This window comes from Dendrobates tinctorius, unplaced genomic scaffold, assembly GCF_039654945.1.
Source record: "Dendrobates tinctorius isolate UK_male_01 unplaced genomic scaffold, ASM3965494v1 ptg000040l, whole genome shotgun sequence".
In the NCBI taxonomy this organism is placed as follows: Eukaryota; Metazoa; Chordata; class Amphibia; order Anura; family Dendrobatidae; genus Dendrobates; species Dendrobates tinctorius.
Window position 1 is genome coordinate 2,567,690 of NW_027361708.1, and position 24,303 is coordinate 2,591,992.

The 24,303-nt window shown below is 43.6% G+C and overlaps 1 protein-coding gene across 5 annotated transcripts in view; it reads right to left on the reverse strand.

Moving 5' to 3' along the window:
- The window catches only part of RASGEF1A (RasGEF domain family member 1A), a 651,261-nt gene that overhangs the window by 11,003 nt on the left and 615,955 nt on the right, over window positions 1–24,303 (reverse strand). For 4 of the 5 annotated variants that reach the window (XM_073574785.1, XM_073574784.1, XM_073574786.1 and 1 more), the window contains 8 exons: window positions 16,163–16,342; window positions 13,647–13,772; window positions 10,462–10,599; window positions 8,984–9,205; window positions 8,790–8,864; window positions 8,578–8,670; window positions 1,881–1,983; window positions 223–302 (listed from right to left, as the gene is read on the reverse strand). In XM_073574785.1, coding sequence (XP_073430886.1) covers window positions 223–302; window positions 1,881–1,983; window positions 8,578–8,670; window positions 8,790–8,864; window positions 8,984–9,205; window positions 10,462–10,599; window positions 13,647–13,772; window positions 16,163–16,336 — 1,011 coding nt within the window. In that variant the 5' untranslated portion in view covers window positions 16,337–16,342. The remainder of the gene's footprint in view (window positions 1–222; window positions 303–1,880; window positions 1,984–8,577; window positions 8,671–8,789; window positions 8,865–8,983; window positions 9,206–10,461; window positions 10,600–13,646; window positions 13,773–16,162; window positions 16,343–24,303) is intronic. The other variant, XM_073574787.1, reaches the window with a different exon arrangement.

The following is a 24,303-nucleotide window of genomic DNA, read 5'->3' on the forward strand; positions in this document are numbered from 1 at the left end:
CCAACAATGCAAAAAAGTCCCCAGAAGCAGTCCAGATTCTTTAAACTGATGGTGGAACAGGTTTACAGGGAAACAATATCATTTCTGATTGGCTGTAAACTTTGAGGATACATTGTAACCAGGTCCCCATTGCCAAGTAATCTACCAGATGAACTAAACATTTGCTTCCTGGATTAAAACTGTAATATAATATACTTAATATAAAATAATTCTTTTACTAACCTCCAACACATCAAACTTGGCTGTTTTGACTTTTGACCATGTTTTCTTGAGCCTTGCCACAGGACTGAGGTTCATCCCGGCTGCAAAACATCACACAATTCATTTACATTATTAAAACATAATACAATCAGAAATGCAATTACCTGTGAATAAACAATTAAAGAGGAGGTCTGAAGTCCAGATAAATTTCATTGTAACTCCCTATCTATATAGAGCCGTAATCTAAGCTACTTTCTAATATACTCGTATTATCAATCCCTATCCTTCTCTACCTACACCACCTAACCGCTATGCTATTTTTTTTCCTATGTGATGACGCTTCGTTGAGTATACCAGTGCGTGCTGGGATAATCAAACAAAGCGTCATGAGAGCAGGGGGCAGAGGCTGCCGTCACTATCACAGCCCGCTGCCTGAAACAAAACGTCATGAGAGCAGGGGGCAGAGGCTGCCGTCACTATCACAGCACGCTGCCTGAAACAAAGCGTCATGAGAGCAGGGGGCAGAGGCTGCCGTCACTATCACAGCACGCTGCCTGAAACAAAGCGTCATGAGAGCAGGGGGCAGAGGCTGCCGTCACTATCACAGCACGCTGCCTGAAACGAAGCGTCATGAGAGCAGGGGGCATAGGATGCCGTCACTGTCACAGCCCCTACCCACTCCCTGAAACAAAGTGTCATGAGAGCAGGGGCAGAGGATGCCGTCACTATCACAGCCCCTGCTCGCTCCCTGAAATGAAGCGTCATGAGAGCAGGGGCAAAGGATACCGTCACTGTCACAGCCCACTGCCCGCTCCCTGAAACGAAGAGTCATCAGAGCAGGGGGCAAAGGATACCGTCACTGTCACAGCCCACTGCCCGCTCCCTGAAGCGAAGAGTCATCAGTAGCGCCCATTTCAAGGGCTGTGCTCGTCCCTGCTGTGTCCCTCCCTGCGAGCTGGGCACTATGTGATCTGCACAGTGACAGAGTCCTCTCCGTTGTCGGCTAAGACCAGTAATAATCAGTCAGCCACAGAGTAATGTCCACTTTGGACAATAGAGTATCTAATGAACTAAATACGTAGGCACCGAATGATCAAAGCTTTTAAGCTACAATACTGGAGGAAAAAGCTTTGAAAAGTTGCAAAACTTTTTGCACAAACATTTAGTGACTTTTGGCATTTTCACCCTAGGGTTTTGATGTAAAACCTTTGATCAATCAGGCTAAGTTTTGCCTGGCTCTGCCAAAATGAAGGCGAAATGGGTGGAGGTGGAGCTGGATGGGTGCGCGAGGTGTCTGTGATTCCACAGATTGTCATAATCCATTCTTATGCCAGAAACCTTACTCCAGTCCTTGACACACACAGAAGGGCACACCTGTTAATGAATCAGGAGTGTCTGACTCCAACACGCCTTTCATCACGACCAGTGTGAACATCTGTGGTCTTAATGAATTGAGGCCTTAGACTTGTAATCCAGTTATTATAAATGGTATAGGAAGACCTGGCACTTTGTCTTATTTGTTCCACTTGTAAGAAAGAAACATAGAGTGACTATCATGACACTGTATTCTAGCAGTAAGTGGCTATGCAATATGAGAATTGGGCCTGTGTCTGGATGAGCCCCTACAGTAACTGTATGGGCATTGCCAATCTTAAAAACATCTTATAATACAAACTTACAAATTATGGCCATCATAGAGTTGAAATTGCCGATATTGAAACACTCCCGGGCAACGTCTATGAAGAACTCCATCACTCTTGTTCTCTGCTTCTTTTTTACAACCTGTGAGAGATACAATATATCAATGATTTTTAGTGAAAATATGAATATGCTAAATATATACTATTTTTAAATAAAGTTGTATAATCTATATTGGGTTATAAATCTATTAATAACCTAACTACAATTCAACCTTCTGTGCCTTCAGATGCATGTAACAGAGTATGGAGTCAGGTTTGATGACGGAGGTGAGGGGAGTAACTTGAAGTTATAGGGCCCCTATGCAAAATCTGACGCCAGATCCCCTGCCTATCTGGTGCTGTCACTGGTATAGTGGTGTCAGAGGCAGTTTCGGAACAATCTAGACCGCATAGCTTCACACCTGCGCAAACAGCAGGAAACGTGGCTTTCAACTTAGTCACCAAAATGAATACTGTATGGAAGGCTTAACAATAAAAATAGTCATCTCAAAATTTAGAAATTACGATCCTATTATTTCACACTTTCAGTCATCAGTACTATAAAGAAAAGTAATCCTGGGAGTTGGGTGGAAAACAAGAAGAACGTGACTTCATCCTTACCCAAATGACTTACTAACAATAAATCTGGAGGTATCAAGTAGAAATAATATGGTCCTGACCAATCGCTCATTGGAGAGAGAGGTCAAAGTCACAAGTAAGATGCTAAAAGAAAGAATGAAGAGACAGTGTTCGAGGCACAAACAGAACATCTAGGAGCCGGATGATCATTTACAGGATCTGCTCCCAATGTGTCATTGCTACTCATTTTGTGTTACATCAGTTGTATCCTTCTATTAACCCATATATGTGGTTTTTATGGTAGCATGCAAGATTCACAATAGGCTTTGGCTGATATGTACAGAACATAAGCAACATACAGAAGCACAAAACATTGGTTAAGTTTAAAAAAAAAAAAAAAAAAACTTGTGTCTGGCTCCTAGTTTTTCTAAGAAAATGGCATGTATAATTGAAAAGGAAGTTAAAGTGCGCAGGTCTTTGTCACACCACAAGACCTGAGGACCTGTAGTAACAGCATGAAACAGGAAACTTGTAGCTTGAGCTAAAGGTCAAAATAGCAGAATCTTTTTTCGTGCAGTAATATAAATGTAGAAGTGGTGAAATATTCCTTGTAGGACTCCACTTATGTGAAAATTTGTTGCCCTATGTAAAAGTAAGTCATCATATTATTCTCGAGCCCACTTTTGGAACATGACACCCTTGGTGGATTTAATTGCCATTCACTCTCACATGGTGGGGACACTCAATTGCCTTCCTGAATAGCGAGCATCGGTGTTGAGTGCGGCTTCCTGACATTTTCTAATGTTCTTGCAATGTGTAATGTACTCTATATCTTCTCTTAAAAGGGGGTCGGTGCAAAGCCTCTAAACTTAGGAAAAGGACTTCCTGCTTAGGAAAAGGACTTACAGCAGAGCCCGAGCAAGCTTGCCCCATTGCAAGGACAGAGGATTCCCCGGTTGGGGGAATAAAAGCTGCCCTAGCTGGACGGGCAGCGTGGACGTACACTGGCTCAGCGGGATCGACCCCAGGAGAAATACAGGGTTCGGGACCAGGACAGGAGCTGATGTTGTGCAGCCATCTGAAGTCGTAGGGACAGAGCAGGAAAAATTGTCTTGTTTGCACCGTGTTCAGTAACGTTTTGCTGTTGGAACAGAACTTTGGCTTGTGGTGTTTCCTGAGACATCATCCCCTGCAACCAAAGTGACTGTGTGCTGAAGGTAACTGACTGTACCGCAGGACTGGGACTTCACCTGCCTTTCTATGTACAAGGTGCCAGGGTGCTCACTGACTGTGGCATAGTAGACTCACCCACGACTACCACCCTGTGCCACCTTGTTACAACATCACACATCTCAATGCCTCAATATCATGAGTTTGGTGCCATTTGTCCATATGCTCTCAATGGGGAGAGAAAAATAAGCTGTTACTGGACACCTCTGGCAATGACTTATGCCCCTGAGAACAAGATTTTGGAGGGCCACCTTTAGGCCAGGGTCACACTAACCGACACAAAATACGGTCCGTATTTTACATGCGTAATACGGATGAATGACCCCTAAATAGTGCTCCGTATGTCATCCGTAAGCAAGGTGTGGTCGCGTATTTTGCGCATGTCAGCATCCGTATGTAACCCGTATGGCATCCGTATGGTGAGATTTTCTCGCAGGCTTGCAAAATGGACATTTAACGGTTTTGAGGCCTGCAAACTATTTAAATCATTAGCCTGCACCCTATTTATTGGCTCAGGAACAGGTGGCTGCCTCCATTCTGTTCATTTGTGACCTTGCCTTGACTAGGTCTGTTGGTGTTGTATGTGCAACATGGCAAACAGTCTGACTTTCAACACAACTGAGCAGGTTCTCTTCAACTGGCTTTTGTCACGCCGCTTTGGTCAACCATACCCAGTGATAGTGGATCCGCGGAGGAGGAGACGCATGTGGGTCCATCCACTTTTGAGGCAACGACTCACAAGAAGTCATTTTCACCACCTCTATTCTTCTCTGCGGGAGCATCCGGAAAAATTTTACAAATACTGTCGCATGAGCCTTGCAACATTTGATCTACTCTTGGAGACAGTGCGCCCTGGGATAATCTTTCAGGACACAAGGATGCGCAAAGCTATATCTGCAGAGGAGCGACTTCTACTCACATTACGGTATGTACTACACAACCACATTCTCTATGTTCAAGATGTGTTGCCCAAAGTATGTATTTTTTGCTTTTTGTACTAAGTTTAATGCCCTCATCTTATTCCATATATGTTTAAACTTACAGACCAGAATGTTATGTGTAATATGTACTGAATATCACTTAGTCATTGTGCGACCAAATATGTGTGTGTTAGTAGATCTGAATCACTAACAAGTTTGGTATGTATGTACCTGGTCTTTTGTTAATTTGTGCATTCTAAAATGTTCCATTTCTGTTGTTCTTCAGCTTCCTGTCCACTGGCCTGTCTTATGCCGCCCTCCACCATGAGTTTCTCATTGGAAGATCTACCACTTCTGGCATAGTCAGGTCGACATTTAGTGAAATATGGTCAAGACTACATCAACTCGTCATGCCCGAGCCGAGGATGGAAGACTGGTTGAGGATATCAAGGGACTTTGAGGAGGAATGTCAGTTTCCTAATTGTATTGGGGCCCTTGATGGCAAACATATCCGGGTGCGTAAGCCGCCGAACTCTGGCTCCCAATTCTTCAATTATAAACAGTACTTTTCTGTTGTATTGTTGGCTCTGGCCGACCCTCAATACAAGTTTATAATTGTTGACATTGGGGCCTATGGAAGGACGGGAGACTCTAGAGTCTTCAATACTTCCATTATGGGTCGGCGGCTACGCACCAACCTGTTGGATCTACCACCACCACGCCAGCTACCAGGCTCCACTCAAGAATCAGTCCCTTATGTCCTTGTGGCAGACAAGGTGTTTCAATTAACGCGCAATGTCATGAGGCCATATCCCCGGCGCAACCTGGACAACCGGCGCAGAATTTTTAACTTGCGCCTATCACATGCTCAGCGACTGGTGGAGTGTTCCTTTGGCATTCTTTGTGCCAAATGGCGGGTCCTACAGTCTGCCATTCAGCTGAGTGAACAAAATGTTAATGAAGTTGTTAAAGCCTGTGTGGTTCTTCATAACTTCACCAGGATACATGATTGTTCCTCCTCTGCTGGTGTTGTGCGTGGGTCGGACAATATGCGTAGGGCGAGACCACCTATCAACCCTCAACGTAGACCGCTTTCTGGGCTCAAAGTGCATGATATTTTCACAAATTACTTTATGTCACCTGAGGGTGAAACTTCTTGGCAAGAGCATGCTGTGTCTATGTTATAATTTTTTGGTTTATGTGTGTCTAAATATATATATATTTAAACCCCTTATGATTCTATGACTGTTTAATTGCATTGGTAAGCGTATGTTAGTATGATGACACCTTTTTTTTTTAGAATTGAGACAGAGATGTAAAATGTAGTAGACAAATGTTTACTTTTGCCTTGTTTTTTTTAGAAAAACATATTATTGCCATATGATCAATGTGGCCATGGGCCAAATTGGCCTTTGTGCAGAAGTGAAAATTGTGAACAAATAACATTTTATGACAAACAAAACAACCACAAAAACATTAGCCAATACCAAAATGACAACATTATAAATTTTGGTAGGTGGGGGAGGAGAAGGCGGAGGACCAGCCTGTGTTTGCTGCTGGCTACTTTGTGCAACTTGGCCATCGCCCTGTGTGGGGGCATACTGTTGCCCATGATGTGGGTAGTGTACTGCCTCCTGGGATTGTGGTTGGTACTGGCCAGAGTGATACTGGAGAGGGGCCTCTTGTTGGAGCTGGTAGGCCCGTGTCTCATACCCACCAAAATAGCCATGTCGTCCCCAACCAGGTTGGGACCAACCACCAACACTGGGTGGAAACAAGTGGCCATATTGGTGAGGTTGGCTAGAGCCAGACATTTGTGGCTGATGTAGCAAAGGTTGGGTAGGGGGAGGAAGGGGGTGAGGTGTAGGCCCACGTATTTGAGGATCCTCCGAGCCTGCTTGAGCAAGCGTGTGTGGGGTATCTAAGGCGCATCAGATTCCTGAGGGAAAGCTGCCACCTCTCCAGATATTCAAATAACTCATATGGGGTATTGGGGTGTATGCTTGCATCAAGCAGGATCTAAAAAACATCCTCGAATACGTAGCCTCACCTCACGGGAAAGGACACGAAGATAAAGGGCCAGGTTGCATGAGTATGCCTTCTCGCCATCATCATTATTGACTCTAGCCAGATAGTTCAGTACCCCGTGTCAACATTGGTACGGGTATCTTGGGCAGGGATCTGGCGCCTTCTTCTTCCTTGCCGGGATGGTCCAGCAGGCTGTGGGGAGCTCCGGATCTGGGCATTTGGGCTGCTGCTGATGTTGCCCTGCTCCTCCTGTATGGCTGATGGTGCAGCAGCAGACGGTCCTGCTTGTGGATGTGGTCCTGGTAGTGGGGTATATGGTGCAGGCACTGGGTTTTCCTGAGAGAAATCTTCACCCCATGCTTCTTGGAGGGGGAGAAGATGGGCCAGCCACCTCTTCCCCTACAGACCCAGGATCTATGATGGGCTCGGTCTCTGAGCCAGTTTCTCTCTCCGTAAGGTTGGACTGAGTTCTGTTATGAAATAGAACAGAGCCAAAAATAAATATTTTTTTTGGCCCTGTAAAGTATCTGTGTAATGTGGTGTGAGGTATTTACTTACGGTCTCAGATCCAGAATTGGAGCGAGGAAGGAGAGGCGGTAATAATAGATATATTTCCTCTTTATGTGGCGCGCATCACCACTCCTGGACCGCTGCTGACGTTCCCACCTGTATTGGTCGCGGATGCTGCGTCAGCGTCTCATCACATCTTCCACTGCAATGTGACAGGAAATATTATCAATTTTACATATTTGTTATGTCAAATTTGCTACCAGTAGCCTAGGCATGTGGCCTTCTAGGGTGTGCTTTCTATCCAGGGTGGCATATCTAATTGGGGCATCCAGGCCAGATACACAGGGTCACAATAGTTCAGGTATCAAGTAACTACACTTAATAACTTGGTTGGCTAGGAGGATGAGCAGCTTGTGGCCTGGGCCAAATTATGTCAAATTATGGCAGTGTAAAACCATGGGTCACATAAAAATCTACCTGCCTCATGAGGCAAACACAGTCCAAAGCACAGGAAGGGGGGGGGGCCTGATTCTAAATGCCTTTTGTGTTGTGAGGTAATTTTAAACAGTTTTGGGTTGTACTTACTCAGTTGCTGCTGCTCCTCACGTGGCCGATCAGCAAAATCGTGGAACATCTGGCGACATATGCGCCTCCATGTCGCCTCCTTTCTTGCCCGGTTGGCATAATGGGCATCACGCTGGTCCCAGATTTCCGGCCGCTCCTGCACTAATACAATCATCATCTCCACATTGAGGAAATATGGCGCCATGACGCTTCAGGACTCCAAGGAGGCGTACTTCCTGGATGTCTGGAGCGCTTTTTGAGCTAATTAGCATGTCTAAGCTTCCTGATGATGGATTGGCCCATTTCCTGTCACCTGCCAAAAGACCTGCGTATTTCTCGCAAGTCACACAGGTGGTCCGTGTGTAATCCGTATTTTTTGCGTACCCATAGACTTGCATTGGCGTACTACGGGCGTAGTACGCTGACAATCGCAGCATGCTGCGATTGGCACGGACCGTAGAATACGGACGAGAATTATACGGCTGTTGGGAGCTGCCCCATAGAGAATCATTTGTCCGTGTGGAATGCGTGCTTTTAACGCCTCTCACTCGTCCGTATTCCTCTCTAGTGTGACCCCGGCCTTAGTAGGGTGCTCAGGCTAATCACATCTAAAACTGGCAAACTGGAGATCTTGTCCTGATCACTAAATGTGGTTGTTTGCTATTACCATATACTTATTGAGGGAAAGATTTTCATTTGCGATTACATTTCCAGTTTATGCCTTACATAGGCTAGCCTGCTTCATTCTACAAAATACTGTGATTGTGTATTGATTACTTTACCAAAATGAAGGCAGCAAAACTCACAAGGAATAGAAGGAAGTTGTATAATATAAATATTAAACTGACATTCCTTCCAGAACTCACTTTGCATATCTCTGTAGCCACCAGCATACTGAGGCAGTTGAACCAGTTGTCATAGGCCTCTAGGTTATAGGTCTTGGCGACATCACTTCGGCACTGAGGAATAATAGAAAATATTGAATATTGTTAGGAGGAAGGTACCATACTGGGTGCAGTGATTGGTACATGATATTATCACTAGTATAGGCAGTCTGTGAAAACTATCAGCAACATACCTTATGGTTATCCAGAGAGTCCATGTGACTGATTATCTGCATTAGATCTTCAGGGTAAATGTTTCCTAGTCGTTCCTGTTACAGAACAAACGCTGTAAGTATCAAGATGTCAATCTTCATTTCTATTTTTATTCTTCAAAGGGTTTAGACGCATAGCGCAGCTTTAGGTTGACTTATCCAGCAATGATACTCACTAGTTCGATTGTCGTCAGCTGTTGGGCCAAGACAAGTGGGTCTCCGCACACGCTCAAGATATCTTTTTGTGCAGACTGGGGCTTGGCTTTGAGAATTGTCCCTTTGTCCATAACTGGCTGTCGGATCTTTTCGCGAATTTCCTGATACTGGCCCCGTGTGGAAAGAGCCAGCAGCACATTCTGGGTCATCTGACTGATGCTCTTCTTGATTGTACCATTCTCCTACATAGGAAATGAAGAACAAAACACAAATTGTTGAGTGATACAAACTATGGACTGACTGGCTAGAAAAATATACAGTCTGATGAGTGTGAAATAAAGTTTATCATCATAATGAGATGTTGTAACCAAAGATGTAATACAGGCGGTGCAGAGGTAACAGTTAACTGAGGTGACACGGGTATTATAAGAGTGAGATGGTGGCTGGGGGTTGTAGCCACAAACTCCATTATCAGGTATATATATGTGTATATATATATATATATATGTAGACAAACAGGATATCCAAGGAGTAATCATGGGGTCGCCAGTGAACATCTAGCTATTTTATAATTTTATTCTCTTCTTTTGTCATCACTAAAGGCCCTCATGAAGATCAAAGTTGGACAAACAGAAGATCATTTGACTAGTTTAATGTGTAGGAAAATCTCATCTTTGACTTCATCTAATCCCCAATTGATGATCTTAGGGTTGGAAGAGTCAGGTGTCTATCAATGGTCTATTTCCCCCCCCTCATACACAAGCTCACTTGATGTGAATATGTGGGGGGCATTGGAAGGAACAGCAGTCAGCTGAATAAGTGTTCAGACAACTTACTATTCAAACATGTAACTACGTATCGTCAGTGTATATACTGTATGTGTGTGCATTAGGGTATGGAAAGCCAAAAACGAGAAGTTCCAAAACATCAGAAAGCCACAGGTTTCCTATATGAATATAGTTTTACATTGCAAGGTCATAGCTAACTATATAAATGCTCAGCAAGCATATTGTTTTATGAATCGACAAAAATGAGCCTGTGAATACAAATGATTGCATTGTTCATGAGTAGCCGGCGTGCATTATGCTTCACGGCTCGAGCACTAGAAGGGGCAGATGGTACAATGATGATGTCCAGAGACGGCACTCTGCCTGTGGGAGCTCCAAAACTGATAACAAAAGCCCCTTTCTTGTTGCTTGGCTCATGCAGGCGGCAGGAAGAGTGAATGATAATTGAAATGGAGACTAATTGCGTGAAATTATCTGTCTTTCTTCATCGGAAGTCGTGCCGTGCTTTCATTTCTCCAACGCATAGCACTGCTCTCCCGCCAATGCCACCTTTTCAGTTTTAGATTATCACAGTTAAAAACAATCAAGTGGATTAACCCTCTCAGAAATTGTTCTAATAAACCATGTAATGAAATGAGAAAGTCACTGTGATTCAAGAGAGAGAGAGAACATCGAAAATAGCCCTCATCTTATCACCTTACGTTTCTCACCTCATCACATTGTGTGATCCGATGTGCAATCTCCTTTAGCTCCTTCCTGGCCCTTTCATCCTGGAAGTCGAAAGGAAACGTCTCAGTCCATTCCCTCAGCAACTGGATGATTTTAGCAGCAAAAGACTTCAGTTTCGCCTGTATCAAGATAAATCACATTTATATATTTTAAGAGTAGCTAGCACATCAGTTACATAGGTATTCCACTCCTGTCTCTTATCCACCAAAATAATACACCTCGGGTGATATGCAGTTATTATTTTATTAGCAAACTCAGACCAATCAAAACAGCAGAAAACCCACTTAAGCATTTGACCCTTTTAATTGCGTGTATGGAAAAAAGGAGCCACCAACATCAAATCTGGCCTGACTCACATTTACATGGACATTATACCTATACACGCACTGGTTTAGGGATCATTCAGATGAGTTTTTGTCATACGTGTTCTGCCCATTTCATGTGGACACATTCATTTGCACTAGTATATATGCTACACAGGGAGGCATCATACTGTCATGAGGTTACCGCGACAGTGTGGAGCCAGAAGACCACAGCATCTGATTGCTCCTGCTCCGGCACTGAGAAGAAGCACTTCTTCATTCTAAATGTGTTTATTTATTCTGGCAGAACAGGGGGTTAATCAGCCATGTTGGAAATCCCTGTGCTCACAGCTGTGCTCGGTTAGCCACTCCATTCCCCTTTATAATCTGGGCTCTCTTAGTAATCCTTGTCAGAGCTAGCATTTGCTGCATGGCTAACGGTGAGAGAAGAGTACATACGAGATGGAGAGTTATCTGAAACTGTTGCTTGGTTTGTATGTGTGGTAATTCCCTATCCTTCTCTATTTTGGTTTATTCCCCTACCTCCACGCCCCGATGCATTCCTCTGTTATATGTGAAAGAATATTTTGTATGCCTGGAGTTTTCTGTTAACCCTTGTTCGTGTTGCCTTGTTTGTCGGGTTGGTGTATTACAGTGCACAGTAGCACTCCCTCTTCCTTGGGTGGGGGAAGAGAACAGACGGAGGGCTAATTCAAAAGATAAGGCAAGGGTGGAGGTCCCGGCATCTTCACCTTCAGATGTATCCCGGGGAGTAGGGCAAGCTATGGCGACCCCTAGTGTTAAGGGGACAGGGAAGGAGCCCCTAGTCCCAGGTCACCCGATAGCTGTTTCGTGACACATACTGTATGTGGAGCACTGTGGGGGCATCATCCGCTGTGTGGGGAAATCACTATGGGTGTATAATACTGTGTGATGGCATCACACTGTATGGGGGGGGACACTCTGGTATCATATTGGCTGTTGTAGACACTGTAGGGGTCATGGATTGGATGCTATACAGTGTGGAAACAGTAGTAGAAATATTTCTTTGTGGGTTATATAAAGTGCTGGGTGAAGGTAGGGTACTGGCTTAGCATAACATGTAAATTGATGTTGTACGTTATGCACCCCACAGTGTGTGCCACTCTTTCTTAGCTTTGAGAGTTGGATGTACTGTATGGCATTGGAAGCAAGCTGTGCCAGCCATTAATGGTGATGCTCAGTCCCAGCTGACTACAGAATGAATGAGATCATTGATTTCTACTGATATGGACGAGAAGAGAAGTCATGTGCGAGCTGTCAGTGTGCTCTATAAATACGGACAGGGCAGAGTAGAGGAAGTGGTGTAGGCTGCTCTAAAGAATATGTGCGTTGCTTCCTGTGGAACAACACTTGTCACACTACGTAAGCATGTAACTTCCCATTGGACTCCCCCTCAACCCTCCTACAAGCTTTATGTCACGCTTAGCACAGCATCAAAATAATAACAGGGGTGTATGGGAAATCCACAATAAACTTTCACTTCTACAGGCTGGAAACCCCCGGAGAAATGTCATTATACTGCTCCTTACGAGCAGCGTAGAACGATGCCAATAACGAGTGTGTGAACAAGAGTGGGCTGCTGCCGAACAGTTGCTCAGAGAATATGACGTGGCTGTCTGCGATGAGTCACGGGCATACTGTGTCTGCGATGACGATGCAGCTTCGCCTCTGCATCCGCGCACAGTGTTCGGCTACTGCATGGTCTGCATTGTGAAGGTAACAGCTGGCAGATTAGCTTCCACTGTGCATGACTCTCTTGCACCCTTCACATCCTGGTTCTTTCATAAAAAGCCAACATTACAGAGCAGACTGACGCTGAAGTAAAGAGACATCAGGCAGGGGAAGTATCGGCGGCAACAATGCACATTTATACTGCATTCAAGGCAGGAGGGGACAAAAGTGGGTCCTGTGCAAGAGCAATACATGGACCATTTTCAGTCCATTAGTTCGTCATAATGCACAATTCCACCTGCTTTGGGGGTGGTAGTGGCCCCCTGTGCATCTACACAGACTGCACCAATGGTATGTCTGTCCCCGATTCAGGATCTATAGAAAGCTGGGTGAGAACTGTAGAACTCTTAAGACGAATATATTAGGATGATTCACACAAAAGGTCAATCAGAAGCATCTGGGAGCCAATACAGCAGAGGAATGTTGAAGGGTAGTTACTAGAGCATACATTTTTTGTTAAATCATGCTGGGTCATTGATGAGACAAAATAAAGGCTTGGACAGCCCCGTCAGAATACCTGATTTGGAATATGAAAAAACACCAAAAAAATTTCTACCAAAAATGCAGCAGACATTTATGCAGGCATTTTTTACCAAGAGAAAAAAAAAGATCAGTGACCGGAAAATGTTAAACCTACAACATGCTATATTTGCTATATTAAAAAACAAATAATCACTGTACCGAAGAGCACAAAATAAATGAAGAAAAATGGAAACACACAGTGTTTTACAGCTACCAACTGCGTTTTGAAAATGCAGCAAAATCGGAGAAAAGAATACAAACAGAATCTGTGGTTTTAGCTTAAACACGCGTGAGTGAGGGCCCCGTACTGGGAGCATTGTCTGCCTGGACATGGCCACCATGTGGACAATATGTGACCTTCACATAATGTAAGGGCAGCTGCAGGAATACATCTAAAGTAGAGGAATAATCACCATATTTCACTTGCTAATGGCCAGTGATAAATTCATTCCAGCACCTGATCATAAAATTTGATAATCTTTGCTGTAGTGTTGTGTGGCCCAGTGGCCATGAAGACTAATCCCCTGGGATGGTGCAGACCTGCTCTGCGCCTCATCCAGCATCCTTACCTTGTCAGCCTCCGCTCCAGCTTCCAGCTGTTTCTGCTTGATGCAGATCTGTCCCACTTTTGCTAGGATCTCATGGGGATGGATAAACACCCGTGCACTCAGCAGGAAGGTGAAGATGTAGGTTCTCTGCGGGGAAGAACACAGGTTTCAATAGAAAAATCATGTTCTGCTCATAGTCACTATCCTGATATAGGATATAATTACATGGATCTATAGACTAGCTGGTGATTTGTGGGAGACATGACCCTGACAAGGTTCAGCACTACCTGTAATGATTGATCGGCCAACTTACTGGAAATAAAAGTCCACAAACCTGGGAAAGCCATGTCTCCACACGTGCTTTACATAGCAGACGATATCCATTACCAGAAACCTGTTACCCAAACCATGGGCACCAGAGCCTGGAAGCATGATTGCAGAATTGACCAGGGACTATAGGAAGAAACAGGGCTACATCCGTCTTCTCACTGCCCTGCTCCAAGTGATTGACAGGTCTCTCCCTATGTATACACACGGTGTAGACCAACTAGAGCGGTGATGTGAGAAGCCAGCCGGGGCAGCACCAGATTAGCCACATCTCAGCCTATAGTCTTGTAGGCTTTTCCATCTCTGTGTCATAGAAAAACATATCTGGCTGCAATCATGCAATGATGTGTACTGCCCGAGGTTAGGGCACAAAGAGTCTAGTGACAGCTTCTCTTTAGGGCTCGATTAGGGTAAAATGTGACAGCATTTTAGTGTCCGCATAATGACCTCAATACTTGGACCTTCTCTTGCTCAAAAAAACTGAAACTAGAGGAAGCTGCTGTCAGGCACTCTTAATAATTTCATAATGTAAATATATTTCATGGTTCTATCAATCTACGACCCCAAAATATCATTTTTTGGGTATTTATGAAGGAGTCAGAACCTTGTCTTACTGACTCCACCACTCTGGAAATAATGGCACCAAGCAGAACCCTAGAGGACAACGGGCCAGGTAGGACCAGTGACCCTATATGTTGCCTCCAGCTTTCTACAACTAAAACTGAGTTGTATAAACTTCTGCGTTTTGCTGAGTAGACTTTTCGGGAACATAATCGTCCTTTCGTTTACTTCAGTAGCCTGGAGCGGTGCTGTGACTTGCCAATCAAGCCATCCAGCTTCTGACTTTTGATAAAGGGTAGAAGGGAAGGTTTCTGGGAGAGAAAAATTGCTTATGTTTGCATTACACCTGTAACATGCCCTTAGGGACAGCTCCTAAATGTGTGGGATAGCATGAAGTAACACTCCTGTCTGCTCCGCTTCTGTCTGAATTTGTCTTGGCTCCTCACCGCACGGCGTGTTTGTTTCCAGTTTGTTTGCTTTAAAATGCTTTTTTCCCACAGTCAGCGTAGCAAACCCTGGCAGCGTTCTCTCCCCTGTGACAGGATTGGGTTTTCTCACTGCTAAGGGCTGGTCTGCGCTCCAACAAAGACAGAGCTCATTAATTCACAATGCTTTTCCATAATTTAGCTTGTACTGCACTGGGATGGATTCCTTCATTAGTAGAGCAGAAAGAATAACAGTAATAACAGACGTATTAATGCCGTCACAGTTCCTATACAGGCAGTCATCAAGCGGTATAGCGTGGAGTATGTGATTGCTAAAGCGGGTGCACTTCTTTACTCCTTCCTGACTGATCAGTCTATACTGCAGTTATAGCATTGCACTCACAAATCTATAAGATGACCAACATCAGACACTGCTCTTCTTAAATGGTCACACGTATAGGCACAACTGTAGCTAGGCTCATCTACGCCCAGGGCATAAGACTTAATGCATTGCCCTGACAGTGGCCAGCACGAGGCGGTTTGTTGGCTTTGCCCTGGTACACTGGGTGCATGCCCACGTTGCTTACCCCTACCTGCTCCTCTGTATGGAGCATCCTGTAATAATTCTTGAACCCCCAATCACAATACAGAAGTCAAAAAAATTGGTCTTTGCAGCAGACACAACTTCCCACCTGTTGCCTTGCTACATTAGTGTTAATGGGGCAGTGCATGACAAATGAAAAAGGAACCATAAATCGCTTGGTTTCCTAGCAACACAATCAATCATGCGATTAAAGGGAAGACATTGGCTTGGTGCAGGGTTATTGCTGCATGTGGGCAGGAATTCGATTGTGTCTTACAGAAAAGCTTCTCTGACCTTTCACATCCACAGGATATTTGTAGCCCGGGTTCAGAGGCAGCACATTCTGTTCTGACAGGAGCAGAAAACAAGGGCTAAACAGGGGCCAGATAGACAAAGAAGTCATTTAAAGGGTTACAAAAGAAAAGACTGAGGCGCTGTAGGCAACTGGAGGATGTTACAAAATGTATGGCACATGTCCAAGACACAGCAGGGCACCAAAATGAGGAAGAAGTACCAGGCCTAGTGAGCAATGGCATGCCATGCATGGCGGCTGCCTAATGGCCACTATCACGCCAGACACCCAGAGCAGGTCATAACATAGAAACTGTATCCACTATAAAGCAAGAAAGCAGGTTACTTACATCTGGATAGTAATCCACCGTGGGCACCAGCCTCTCAATCAAGGCTTCCAAGGACCCAGACACCAAGCAGCCATCTTGATATACTGGATCTCCACATTGCTCCCCCATCTCTGGCTGCACCTGTGAACTACAGGCAGAACCAAGCATGCTGGGAAATATTGGTGTCTGTGGCATGCTTTCCTAGGGGACAGAAAAACCAAAATCAAGTTATATTGTAACCCAGGACACATGGTGCCATCATGAGTGACTACGGAGCCTATGTGGAGGAAAGCCTCAGCTGTCCCTCATTCTTCATGGACCGCTCCTCAAAGGCAATGCATTAGATAAGTAGACTGGCTAATCTCACTTCTACATGAGTAAATAGGATATCCTGTTTAATCAGGGTGTAGCACAACACATCAGGGAGGGACACACATTTTAATTTTTGCCAAAAAGTCTTATTTAGCCATCCCTGAAACATAATCCGAGTATTGACTGGATGTGAGTCCGCCAACCAAATATCGACAGCCTCGTATGTGCCCATGAGACCGTGATTAACATATGCTTAAATGAGGCTTAAGGTTCACTGCTTCCAAACACTGATTATATTAATAAAAGCACTAAAAAAAATGAATCCTGTCAAATATTGGTAACACTAGGTATACCAGCAATAATAGCACTGTATGCTCCATTTATAATAAAACAACACTAAAAAGCCAAGTCATACAATATAAAAGTGAAAATAAAGCAATATCAATCCAGGGTTGGTAATTCTGTACAAGCTTTCCATAAAGTGATGTAATAAGAGCTATTAATATTAACATTTCTAAGGCGCCAGTCTATTGATGGCTCCCACTAACTCGGTGCTGGTATAAAACAAGTTTAAGTTATTCATTTCCTCATTTCATTAGAAACGACACCAGCAGAAATAAGAAAATACATTTGCAGGACTGAAGTAGTCCGTGGCTGGGAACCCAACAAACTCTCTCCCACCTGCCGGAATCCCAAGTTCCTCTTCTGATTTGTAGGCCCGGTGTGATGTCATTGCACTGAGACTACTAATTAGTAGAGTTGCTGGGGATTCCAGGAGGTAGGAGGCAGTCTGCAGGGTTCTCATCTGGTGGCCATGACTACTTACATGGTCACAGGACCAGAGCCCTGCTCATATCTTGACACCAAACTAGACAATAGTGTGAAACGCTTCTGATATGTTAGTACCCAGCCCTGGGTTTCAAATGTGACCAAGCATGGACTTTTATACACATTTTCTCTCCATGTTTGTGAGGTGTCTTCTAGGAACTCCAGTTTACTTCCACAAGCCAAGAGGACAAGAATGGCTTAGCTGCCTTCCTAAAAAAATTGTTCTTAGTAGGTATGAGTGTGAGGGACAGAAATTGATTAACATCCCCACTGGGAAAGATGACAATGAGAATGACTACATTCTGTGTACAATGCTGGGCCTTTTGATGCAGCCATAGAAATGTTAAGCAATAAATACATCACAAATATTCCATTTTTGTAGACTTCTGAAATGTACTAATGACCACTTGTATCCTTATTTCCCTAGTAAGGAGCAAAACATAAAAGCATAAATCATTTCACATTGCTGCTTCTCAACGCAAGTTGAAAAATAATGTATGAAAATAAGACATCTACAAAGGTCAAGCACTGGGAACAGAATGTGACAAATAACAGAACATATTTGTCTCTGTCTCCATATCACAAATTCCTTGACGGTCTCCTTGAATGGCTCCCGCTATAGAGAATACTATACTTATAATTCCTAAGGACATCTTGTCCAACCACATTCCAACTTTTAAGGCACTACAATGAGATCTGAGATATCAGTGCGTTCATTAATATCTTGTTTGCTGGTGATGGCTAAAATTTGACACTGACTTCATAGCATGCTTGTCAATTCATTTGCTGAAAAATACCCAGAAGGAATTCAGCCTGTTTTCATTCAACTGAGGTTTCAGTGCAAGGAATGTAGTCTGGTTAGAGCACATAAAGAGCCTTCAAAGTCCAAGGTCAGGGCCACAGTTGTGTTTATGGGCTCTATGGCACGTTGCTATTTACAGCTGAAGAACACAACAGGTTACGTTTCTCCAAAACCCATCTGTGGAATTCCACCTCCACAATTCTCAATGCTCTCATCTTTGGGAGGATAAAAAAATGAAGCCCACACACATGCAAAGTTTCTATTGGAGGCAATATAATTCCTAAAATAGGTGAACATTTACAAAGTCCTGGACACCATTACCCGAACACCAAACAAAAGATTTAAGATATCTTCTAGTCTACCAACGTATATAGGCTACATAGGGGTATAAATTAACCAAAGACCCGCTAAAAGGTAATAGCTTAGGGTTGAGCCCCCATGCAAATGTGTTATGCACTAGAGCCTTCATATTTAACACAATGGTCGGCCATGTATAATGGTGACTCAGTAATGTCTTCTGTTCTTTAACTTGTCCGCCTACATTATGTCTCTAGACAATCGCATATTTATACCTCTGCTATATATAACATCCTTCAGGATTGAACCTTGAAATAGCTCAAAGCTTCTTGAAAACAAAACGGTAACAGTTTGGAAAATCGGAATTTTACAATGTTTTGTCTCTTTTCTTTTGAACATATTGGGGTTATTCTACTGTGGGCAAATCATATATTATTATAGTCATACATATTGTTATAATACATTTATTAATAGTTGGTAGTGAGACAAACATCAATAATTTCCCAAACTTCCTGGAAGGTTATAGTATGTTCCTAGAATGTCTAAGTCTATGCTCACACATTGTGTTTTTGCAACTTTTTTTCCCCGCAGGCAAAATCTGCTCTCTTGCCAGTAAAGAAGCTGTTTCCAAAAAGCAGGTTTTGCTGAGTTTTTTTCTTTATTGCTGCGTTTTTTGGCCTCTTGTGCATGTTGATAAGGTTTAGTGTCCCCAAAAAAGCCCGATTTAACTTCCTTAGGTTTGTGCAGCAAAAACATGATACCTGCGTTTCTTACAATTACCCATTGTTTCCTATAGGTGGAAAAAATGCTGAAAATATGCTAAAAGAAGTGACAGATTGCAGTTTGCAGCACTGTATCACTTATATAAAGATCATGGTTATATAACCTAGATCCAGACATGTTAGGTGTGCCGAGATCCTGATTAGAATTAGAACATGTTCTTTAAGTCTGGATTGCATCTTCAATGTCTGAGGAACATCTCATGTCTCAAAGGAAAGGTTGAAGGTAACGACTAATTTACTAGGATAGCCCAGGAATGACAGAAAGAGGCAGACTATTCCGGACGGGCTCAGCGTATTAGGTGGTACCATAAACGCTAATTGGAGGCTTAGATTTGAGTGACACAGAAACAATGTGGCCAGGTAGAACAGCTTGTTTTCGGGCGTGTGCGACTATTAAGTAATTTTCATAAACCTCATGAAGTGCGATTTTAAAGTGGAGAACTTTGTGTGCCTGCAGTACTTATTGTTAGTCAGTCCATTCACTTACTAATGTCCTTAAAGATTGCCACATACAAAGCTGCTTTATATAGCGCTCCTCAACAGTACAGTCATACGATACAAGTACAGGAGAATTATGTAATGCTCGGGATGAATGTAAAGGTTCCAGATAAAAAGGACAAATCTAATGAGCCGCAAGTCCAAATGTAGCAATTTGTATACAATCATATGTAGTTAGTGATGCCATGGTGTGTGCTTGCTCTCCATCACAGTAGAGAAAGCCGTTCTGCTGCAACATTAGGTAAGAAACATTCAGTATTAAAATATTTCATTTTATGCAGAAGCTGACACTTGAAGGACAATTTGCCTCCATGTAGTAACCACTATGACTGCACGTAATGAATGCCAGATTTACACTCAGTGGTAACAGAAAGAAGAATCTTTTCCCAGATATTTTATTCCCGATCCTCAAAGGATAAAACAATACTTTTCATGTGGTTTTGAACAGCTTCCAATGGCTTTGGAGTACATGTGAGCACTCCCGAATAAGCCACCAGAACATCTAACACTGGAGTTCCCACACAAATGTCTCTCACGTGTGTGTAGAGTAACTACGATGGTGGGGTCAGATGGAAAGTACGGTAATTGGACTTGTTATGCAATGGACAGAAACAACTGAGCCCTTGATTTCGTGCTTACTACACGTCAGTTATATGGATTCAGTCCTAGGGCTACACAGAGATTTTCTGTAGCACTATGGATTGACTTTAACTATTGCACTATAGATAGATGCAGAGTGAAGCAAATCACGGAGCTGCGTGCCACTGTGTGCACTGCAACTTCCACTCAATGGATAGAATCAGGCCGTATCGCTGTGGAGTCTCATTGGACGGAGCCCAGGCTTTAGCGTGGATTATACACTGTGGGTATGACGGGGAGCCTGATAAAACCGCACACAAATTGCAGAGGTTTCATAACTAGCGTAAGTGAAGGACATGAAAATGGTGGTGTGCTTCACCTGTATAGCTGCAGATTCAGGACTGACTGACTAACTGAATTGTATAACAATTCTCTTAATATTGCACCACTCCAATCTATCCTAAACTCTGCTGCCCGACTAATCCACCTGTCTCCCATTATTCCCCAGCCTCTCCCCTATGCCAAGCCCTTCACTGGCTACCTATTGTCCAGAGGCTCCAGCTCAAAACCCTAACCATGGCATACAAAGCCATCCACAACCTGTCTCCTCCATACATCTGTGACCTCGTCTCCCGGTAATTACCTACACGTAACCTTCGATCCTCTCAAGATCTTCTTCTCTACTCCCCTCTTATCGCTTCTTCCCACAATAACATACAAGACTTCTCCCGTGCTTCCCCCATACTCTGTTACTCTCTACTCCAAAATATCAGTCTCTCGCCTACCACGGAAACCTTCAAAAGGAACCTGAAGACCCACCTATTCTGACAAGCCTACAACCTACAGTGATCCTCAGTCTACTGAACAGCTGCACGACCAGCTCTACCCTCTCCTACTGTTTCCTCACTCATCCCCTGTAGACTGTGAGCCCTCACGGGCAGGGTCCTCTCTCCTTATGTACTTGTGTGTTCCTTGTATTGCTCATGTTTATTGTACTTGTCTATGTATGCCCCTTTCACATGTAAAGCACCTTGGGATAAATGGCGCTATAATAATGCATAATAATAATAATATTGGTTGGTCCATCAGTTTTCATAACAAGAACAATCCAACAAACTACAAGAAACCCCTCTATGGGCCATAACAGAAACCATTTGCTGCAATGGAAAACCATCTGTGTAGCCACTTTCAGCTTCTCCCAACCACAGCAGCTGATGGCAAGGATTTCAGTCTACGTCAATGGAGGATAACTATGTGCTTGTCCAATCACCACTTCTAGTAGGGAAGGGGAGCACACTCTTCCTGGCATTCTCCCCATAGTTACTAATATTGTCAGTGGAGTGAATGTCTTGAATGGATTCTACAACCAAGATAATAACGCTCCATATCTTTGAGGACCTCATAGGACTCATATGGGTTGCATCTCTTGTAGTGTTACACCAGCAATGAACGGGGACCTTGGTCATATTAAAATCCAAAGCAAATTTAAATTTTAACGTTTTGAACTAAATTTCTGAGGACTCGCAACTCTTGCCTGTGTGCTTTACGTAACATCGAGAGAAGCAGATGAGAATCAAGTCCATAGTTGACTGTGCAAATCACACACTGGAGGTGACAAGACCACCTGTTTCATCTGGTCATTGAGGAGAACCTTGACACTGTCCATAAGGACGGAGTCATACGGACGTATAACACGAGCGATGACTGCATCGCAATGCATGGACTGGCCGGCAGTTCTCCTGATCTGAGAGTGACAGCTGCATAGAAAAACATGACACCGTCACGCTCACGTCAGGAGAGGATCCGGTCAGTCCGTGCACTGCGATGCGATCATCGGCCGTGCTATATGTCCGTCTGACTGCGCCCTAAAGCAGACTGTCAGGATTGCTAATCTACAGTCTCATAACTTCAGAATTTTAGCCTAAACCTGGAAAACACCTTTTAATCCTTTCCGTGTTGGATTTTCTACAGATTTACAATAAACTTGGATCAAAGCACAATGATAAAAAAGGAAACACAAAATCCCAGTTGCAACGTTTGTGGTTTTCCATTATTGAAATGTTCTATTAGATTCAGGCATCCCAGGCTATTTATACAAGAAAAGACTCCAAGACAAGAACTGAATGTAAAACATGCCTGGAATGATAACTGGGGATTCCTGATCATCGTAGGTGTTGTGACATAGAGGAGGATTATGTAAGACGCAGATCAGGACTTATGCAGTCCTTCTCTAATTCATTAATAAGGGTATGTGCACACGTTGCGGATTGGTCTGTGGAATTTTCCGCACAGAATCTGCATCTCTTGGCAGAAAATGCAGGCCAAAATGCTTGCAGATTTCATGTGGAACTGATGCGGATTTCTTGCGGTTTGTCATGCGTTTTTTGATGTGCGGATTTGCCTTACTCAATGTATAGTTAATGGGTGCAGAAACGCTACGTTTCTGCACAAAGAATTCACATGCTGTGGGAAAAAAACCGCAATGAATCCGCATGGATTTTTCCGCAGCATGTGCACAGCAATTCTCAAATTCCCATTGACTATCATTGGTACTGTACTACATTGCAGATTTGATGCAATTCCGCGAGTGCCAAAAACTCTGCGGAAACGCATAAAAAACCGCAAAGTGTGCACACAGCCTAATGCAGCCTATACAGTAATTATCAAAGAGCAATCGTGCCCAAGTCTCCTGTCAGATTTCATTCATTATACCATAACACATACCTATACCCACTACACAACCTGTATCTTTATACAGGTGGATGTACATGCAAAATGTGCTGGTTTCATTGTAATCTGTCAGCATGTGCACCCTGTGAGTTACAAGTGATGGGGACCACCCATATTTAGGAGACGTGGTTGGAAGGCTTTTACACTTTTTGATCAAAAAATGCTAACTAAGCACTACGCTTTTATTGTGTGCAGCAATAGTGGAGTTCATGTACTCAATAATTGCAGTGTGCTGACGCAGCGTGTGTATACATCTGAACCCTCCCTGTGGCTCCTGAGAATTTTAAAGAAAGGGACAAAATATAAAATTTCCCCTTACCCTCAAATCTTTTCTACCAGAAGCGTTTTCTGAGGTCGGTCTGTGAGCCCGGCTACATCCCGCAGTGTTCCAAGCTTCTCTACGGTTAGTGAGTAGGACTACCGAAGCCTGGAGTCACGGCCACACCTTTGTAGCCTTCACACGTAACAATAGACTTATGTGAGTATTTATAGTATCAGAAACAGACATCAGTGAAGGAATTCAGCTTTGCTGACATAAGACTTTGCAAAACAAGCAGAATATTCGAAGAAAAGAAGCTAGGGTGCAAAACTAGACCTGTCCAAAACAACCCAAGGAAGAAGACGTCCTGGAATTAGTCTGAACCTCCCAGAAAGCAGAAGTAATAGCACTATTGGGGGACTTCAGTCTTTACAACTCTTTATACTCAGAACCAAGCTTAACGTCTGCATGTGTTCAAGTTCAAGCCAAGGTGACGCCGTCGTGACCACGAGGACTTCCATCCTGTAATATGTCAGGAGACAAGACCTCACATTTATAGATGTCACACTTACACATGAAGAAACAATACTATTTACGTGAAGACAAGTCATGGGGCGCGACATGCTAACCTGAGTACTCAGCAATTTTACAATCTGTCTATTCACACTGTAAAGAAAAGTGATCGCAATAAAACACAGCGGTGGAATATTCATTGATGACCTCTCTAGGATCCCAGCACCTCCACATTCTTTGTTATAATAACCAAATCTTCCGTTTCTTGGGCTTGTTCCACCAGTGCTGCCTGCAGGATGACAGCTCGCCGGCGCCAGGTGGATTACAGCAAATATGCTCCATGTCAGTAAGAGAACGTCTCCTGACAGCAGTGCCTGAGCTTCTGCCCAACTGCTAAGCATCTCTAATTGTGGTGGTGTCGAAAACACAATGCCATCACTAACCTACAAATATCACAGCCCAGCCACGTCTTATTCTTTCTAAATAATTGTTGCAAAATACATAAATGAACAATTGAAAAACGTCATCATATTTTGGGCGTTTGATCCCAGCTCAAACAGAT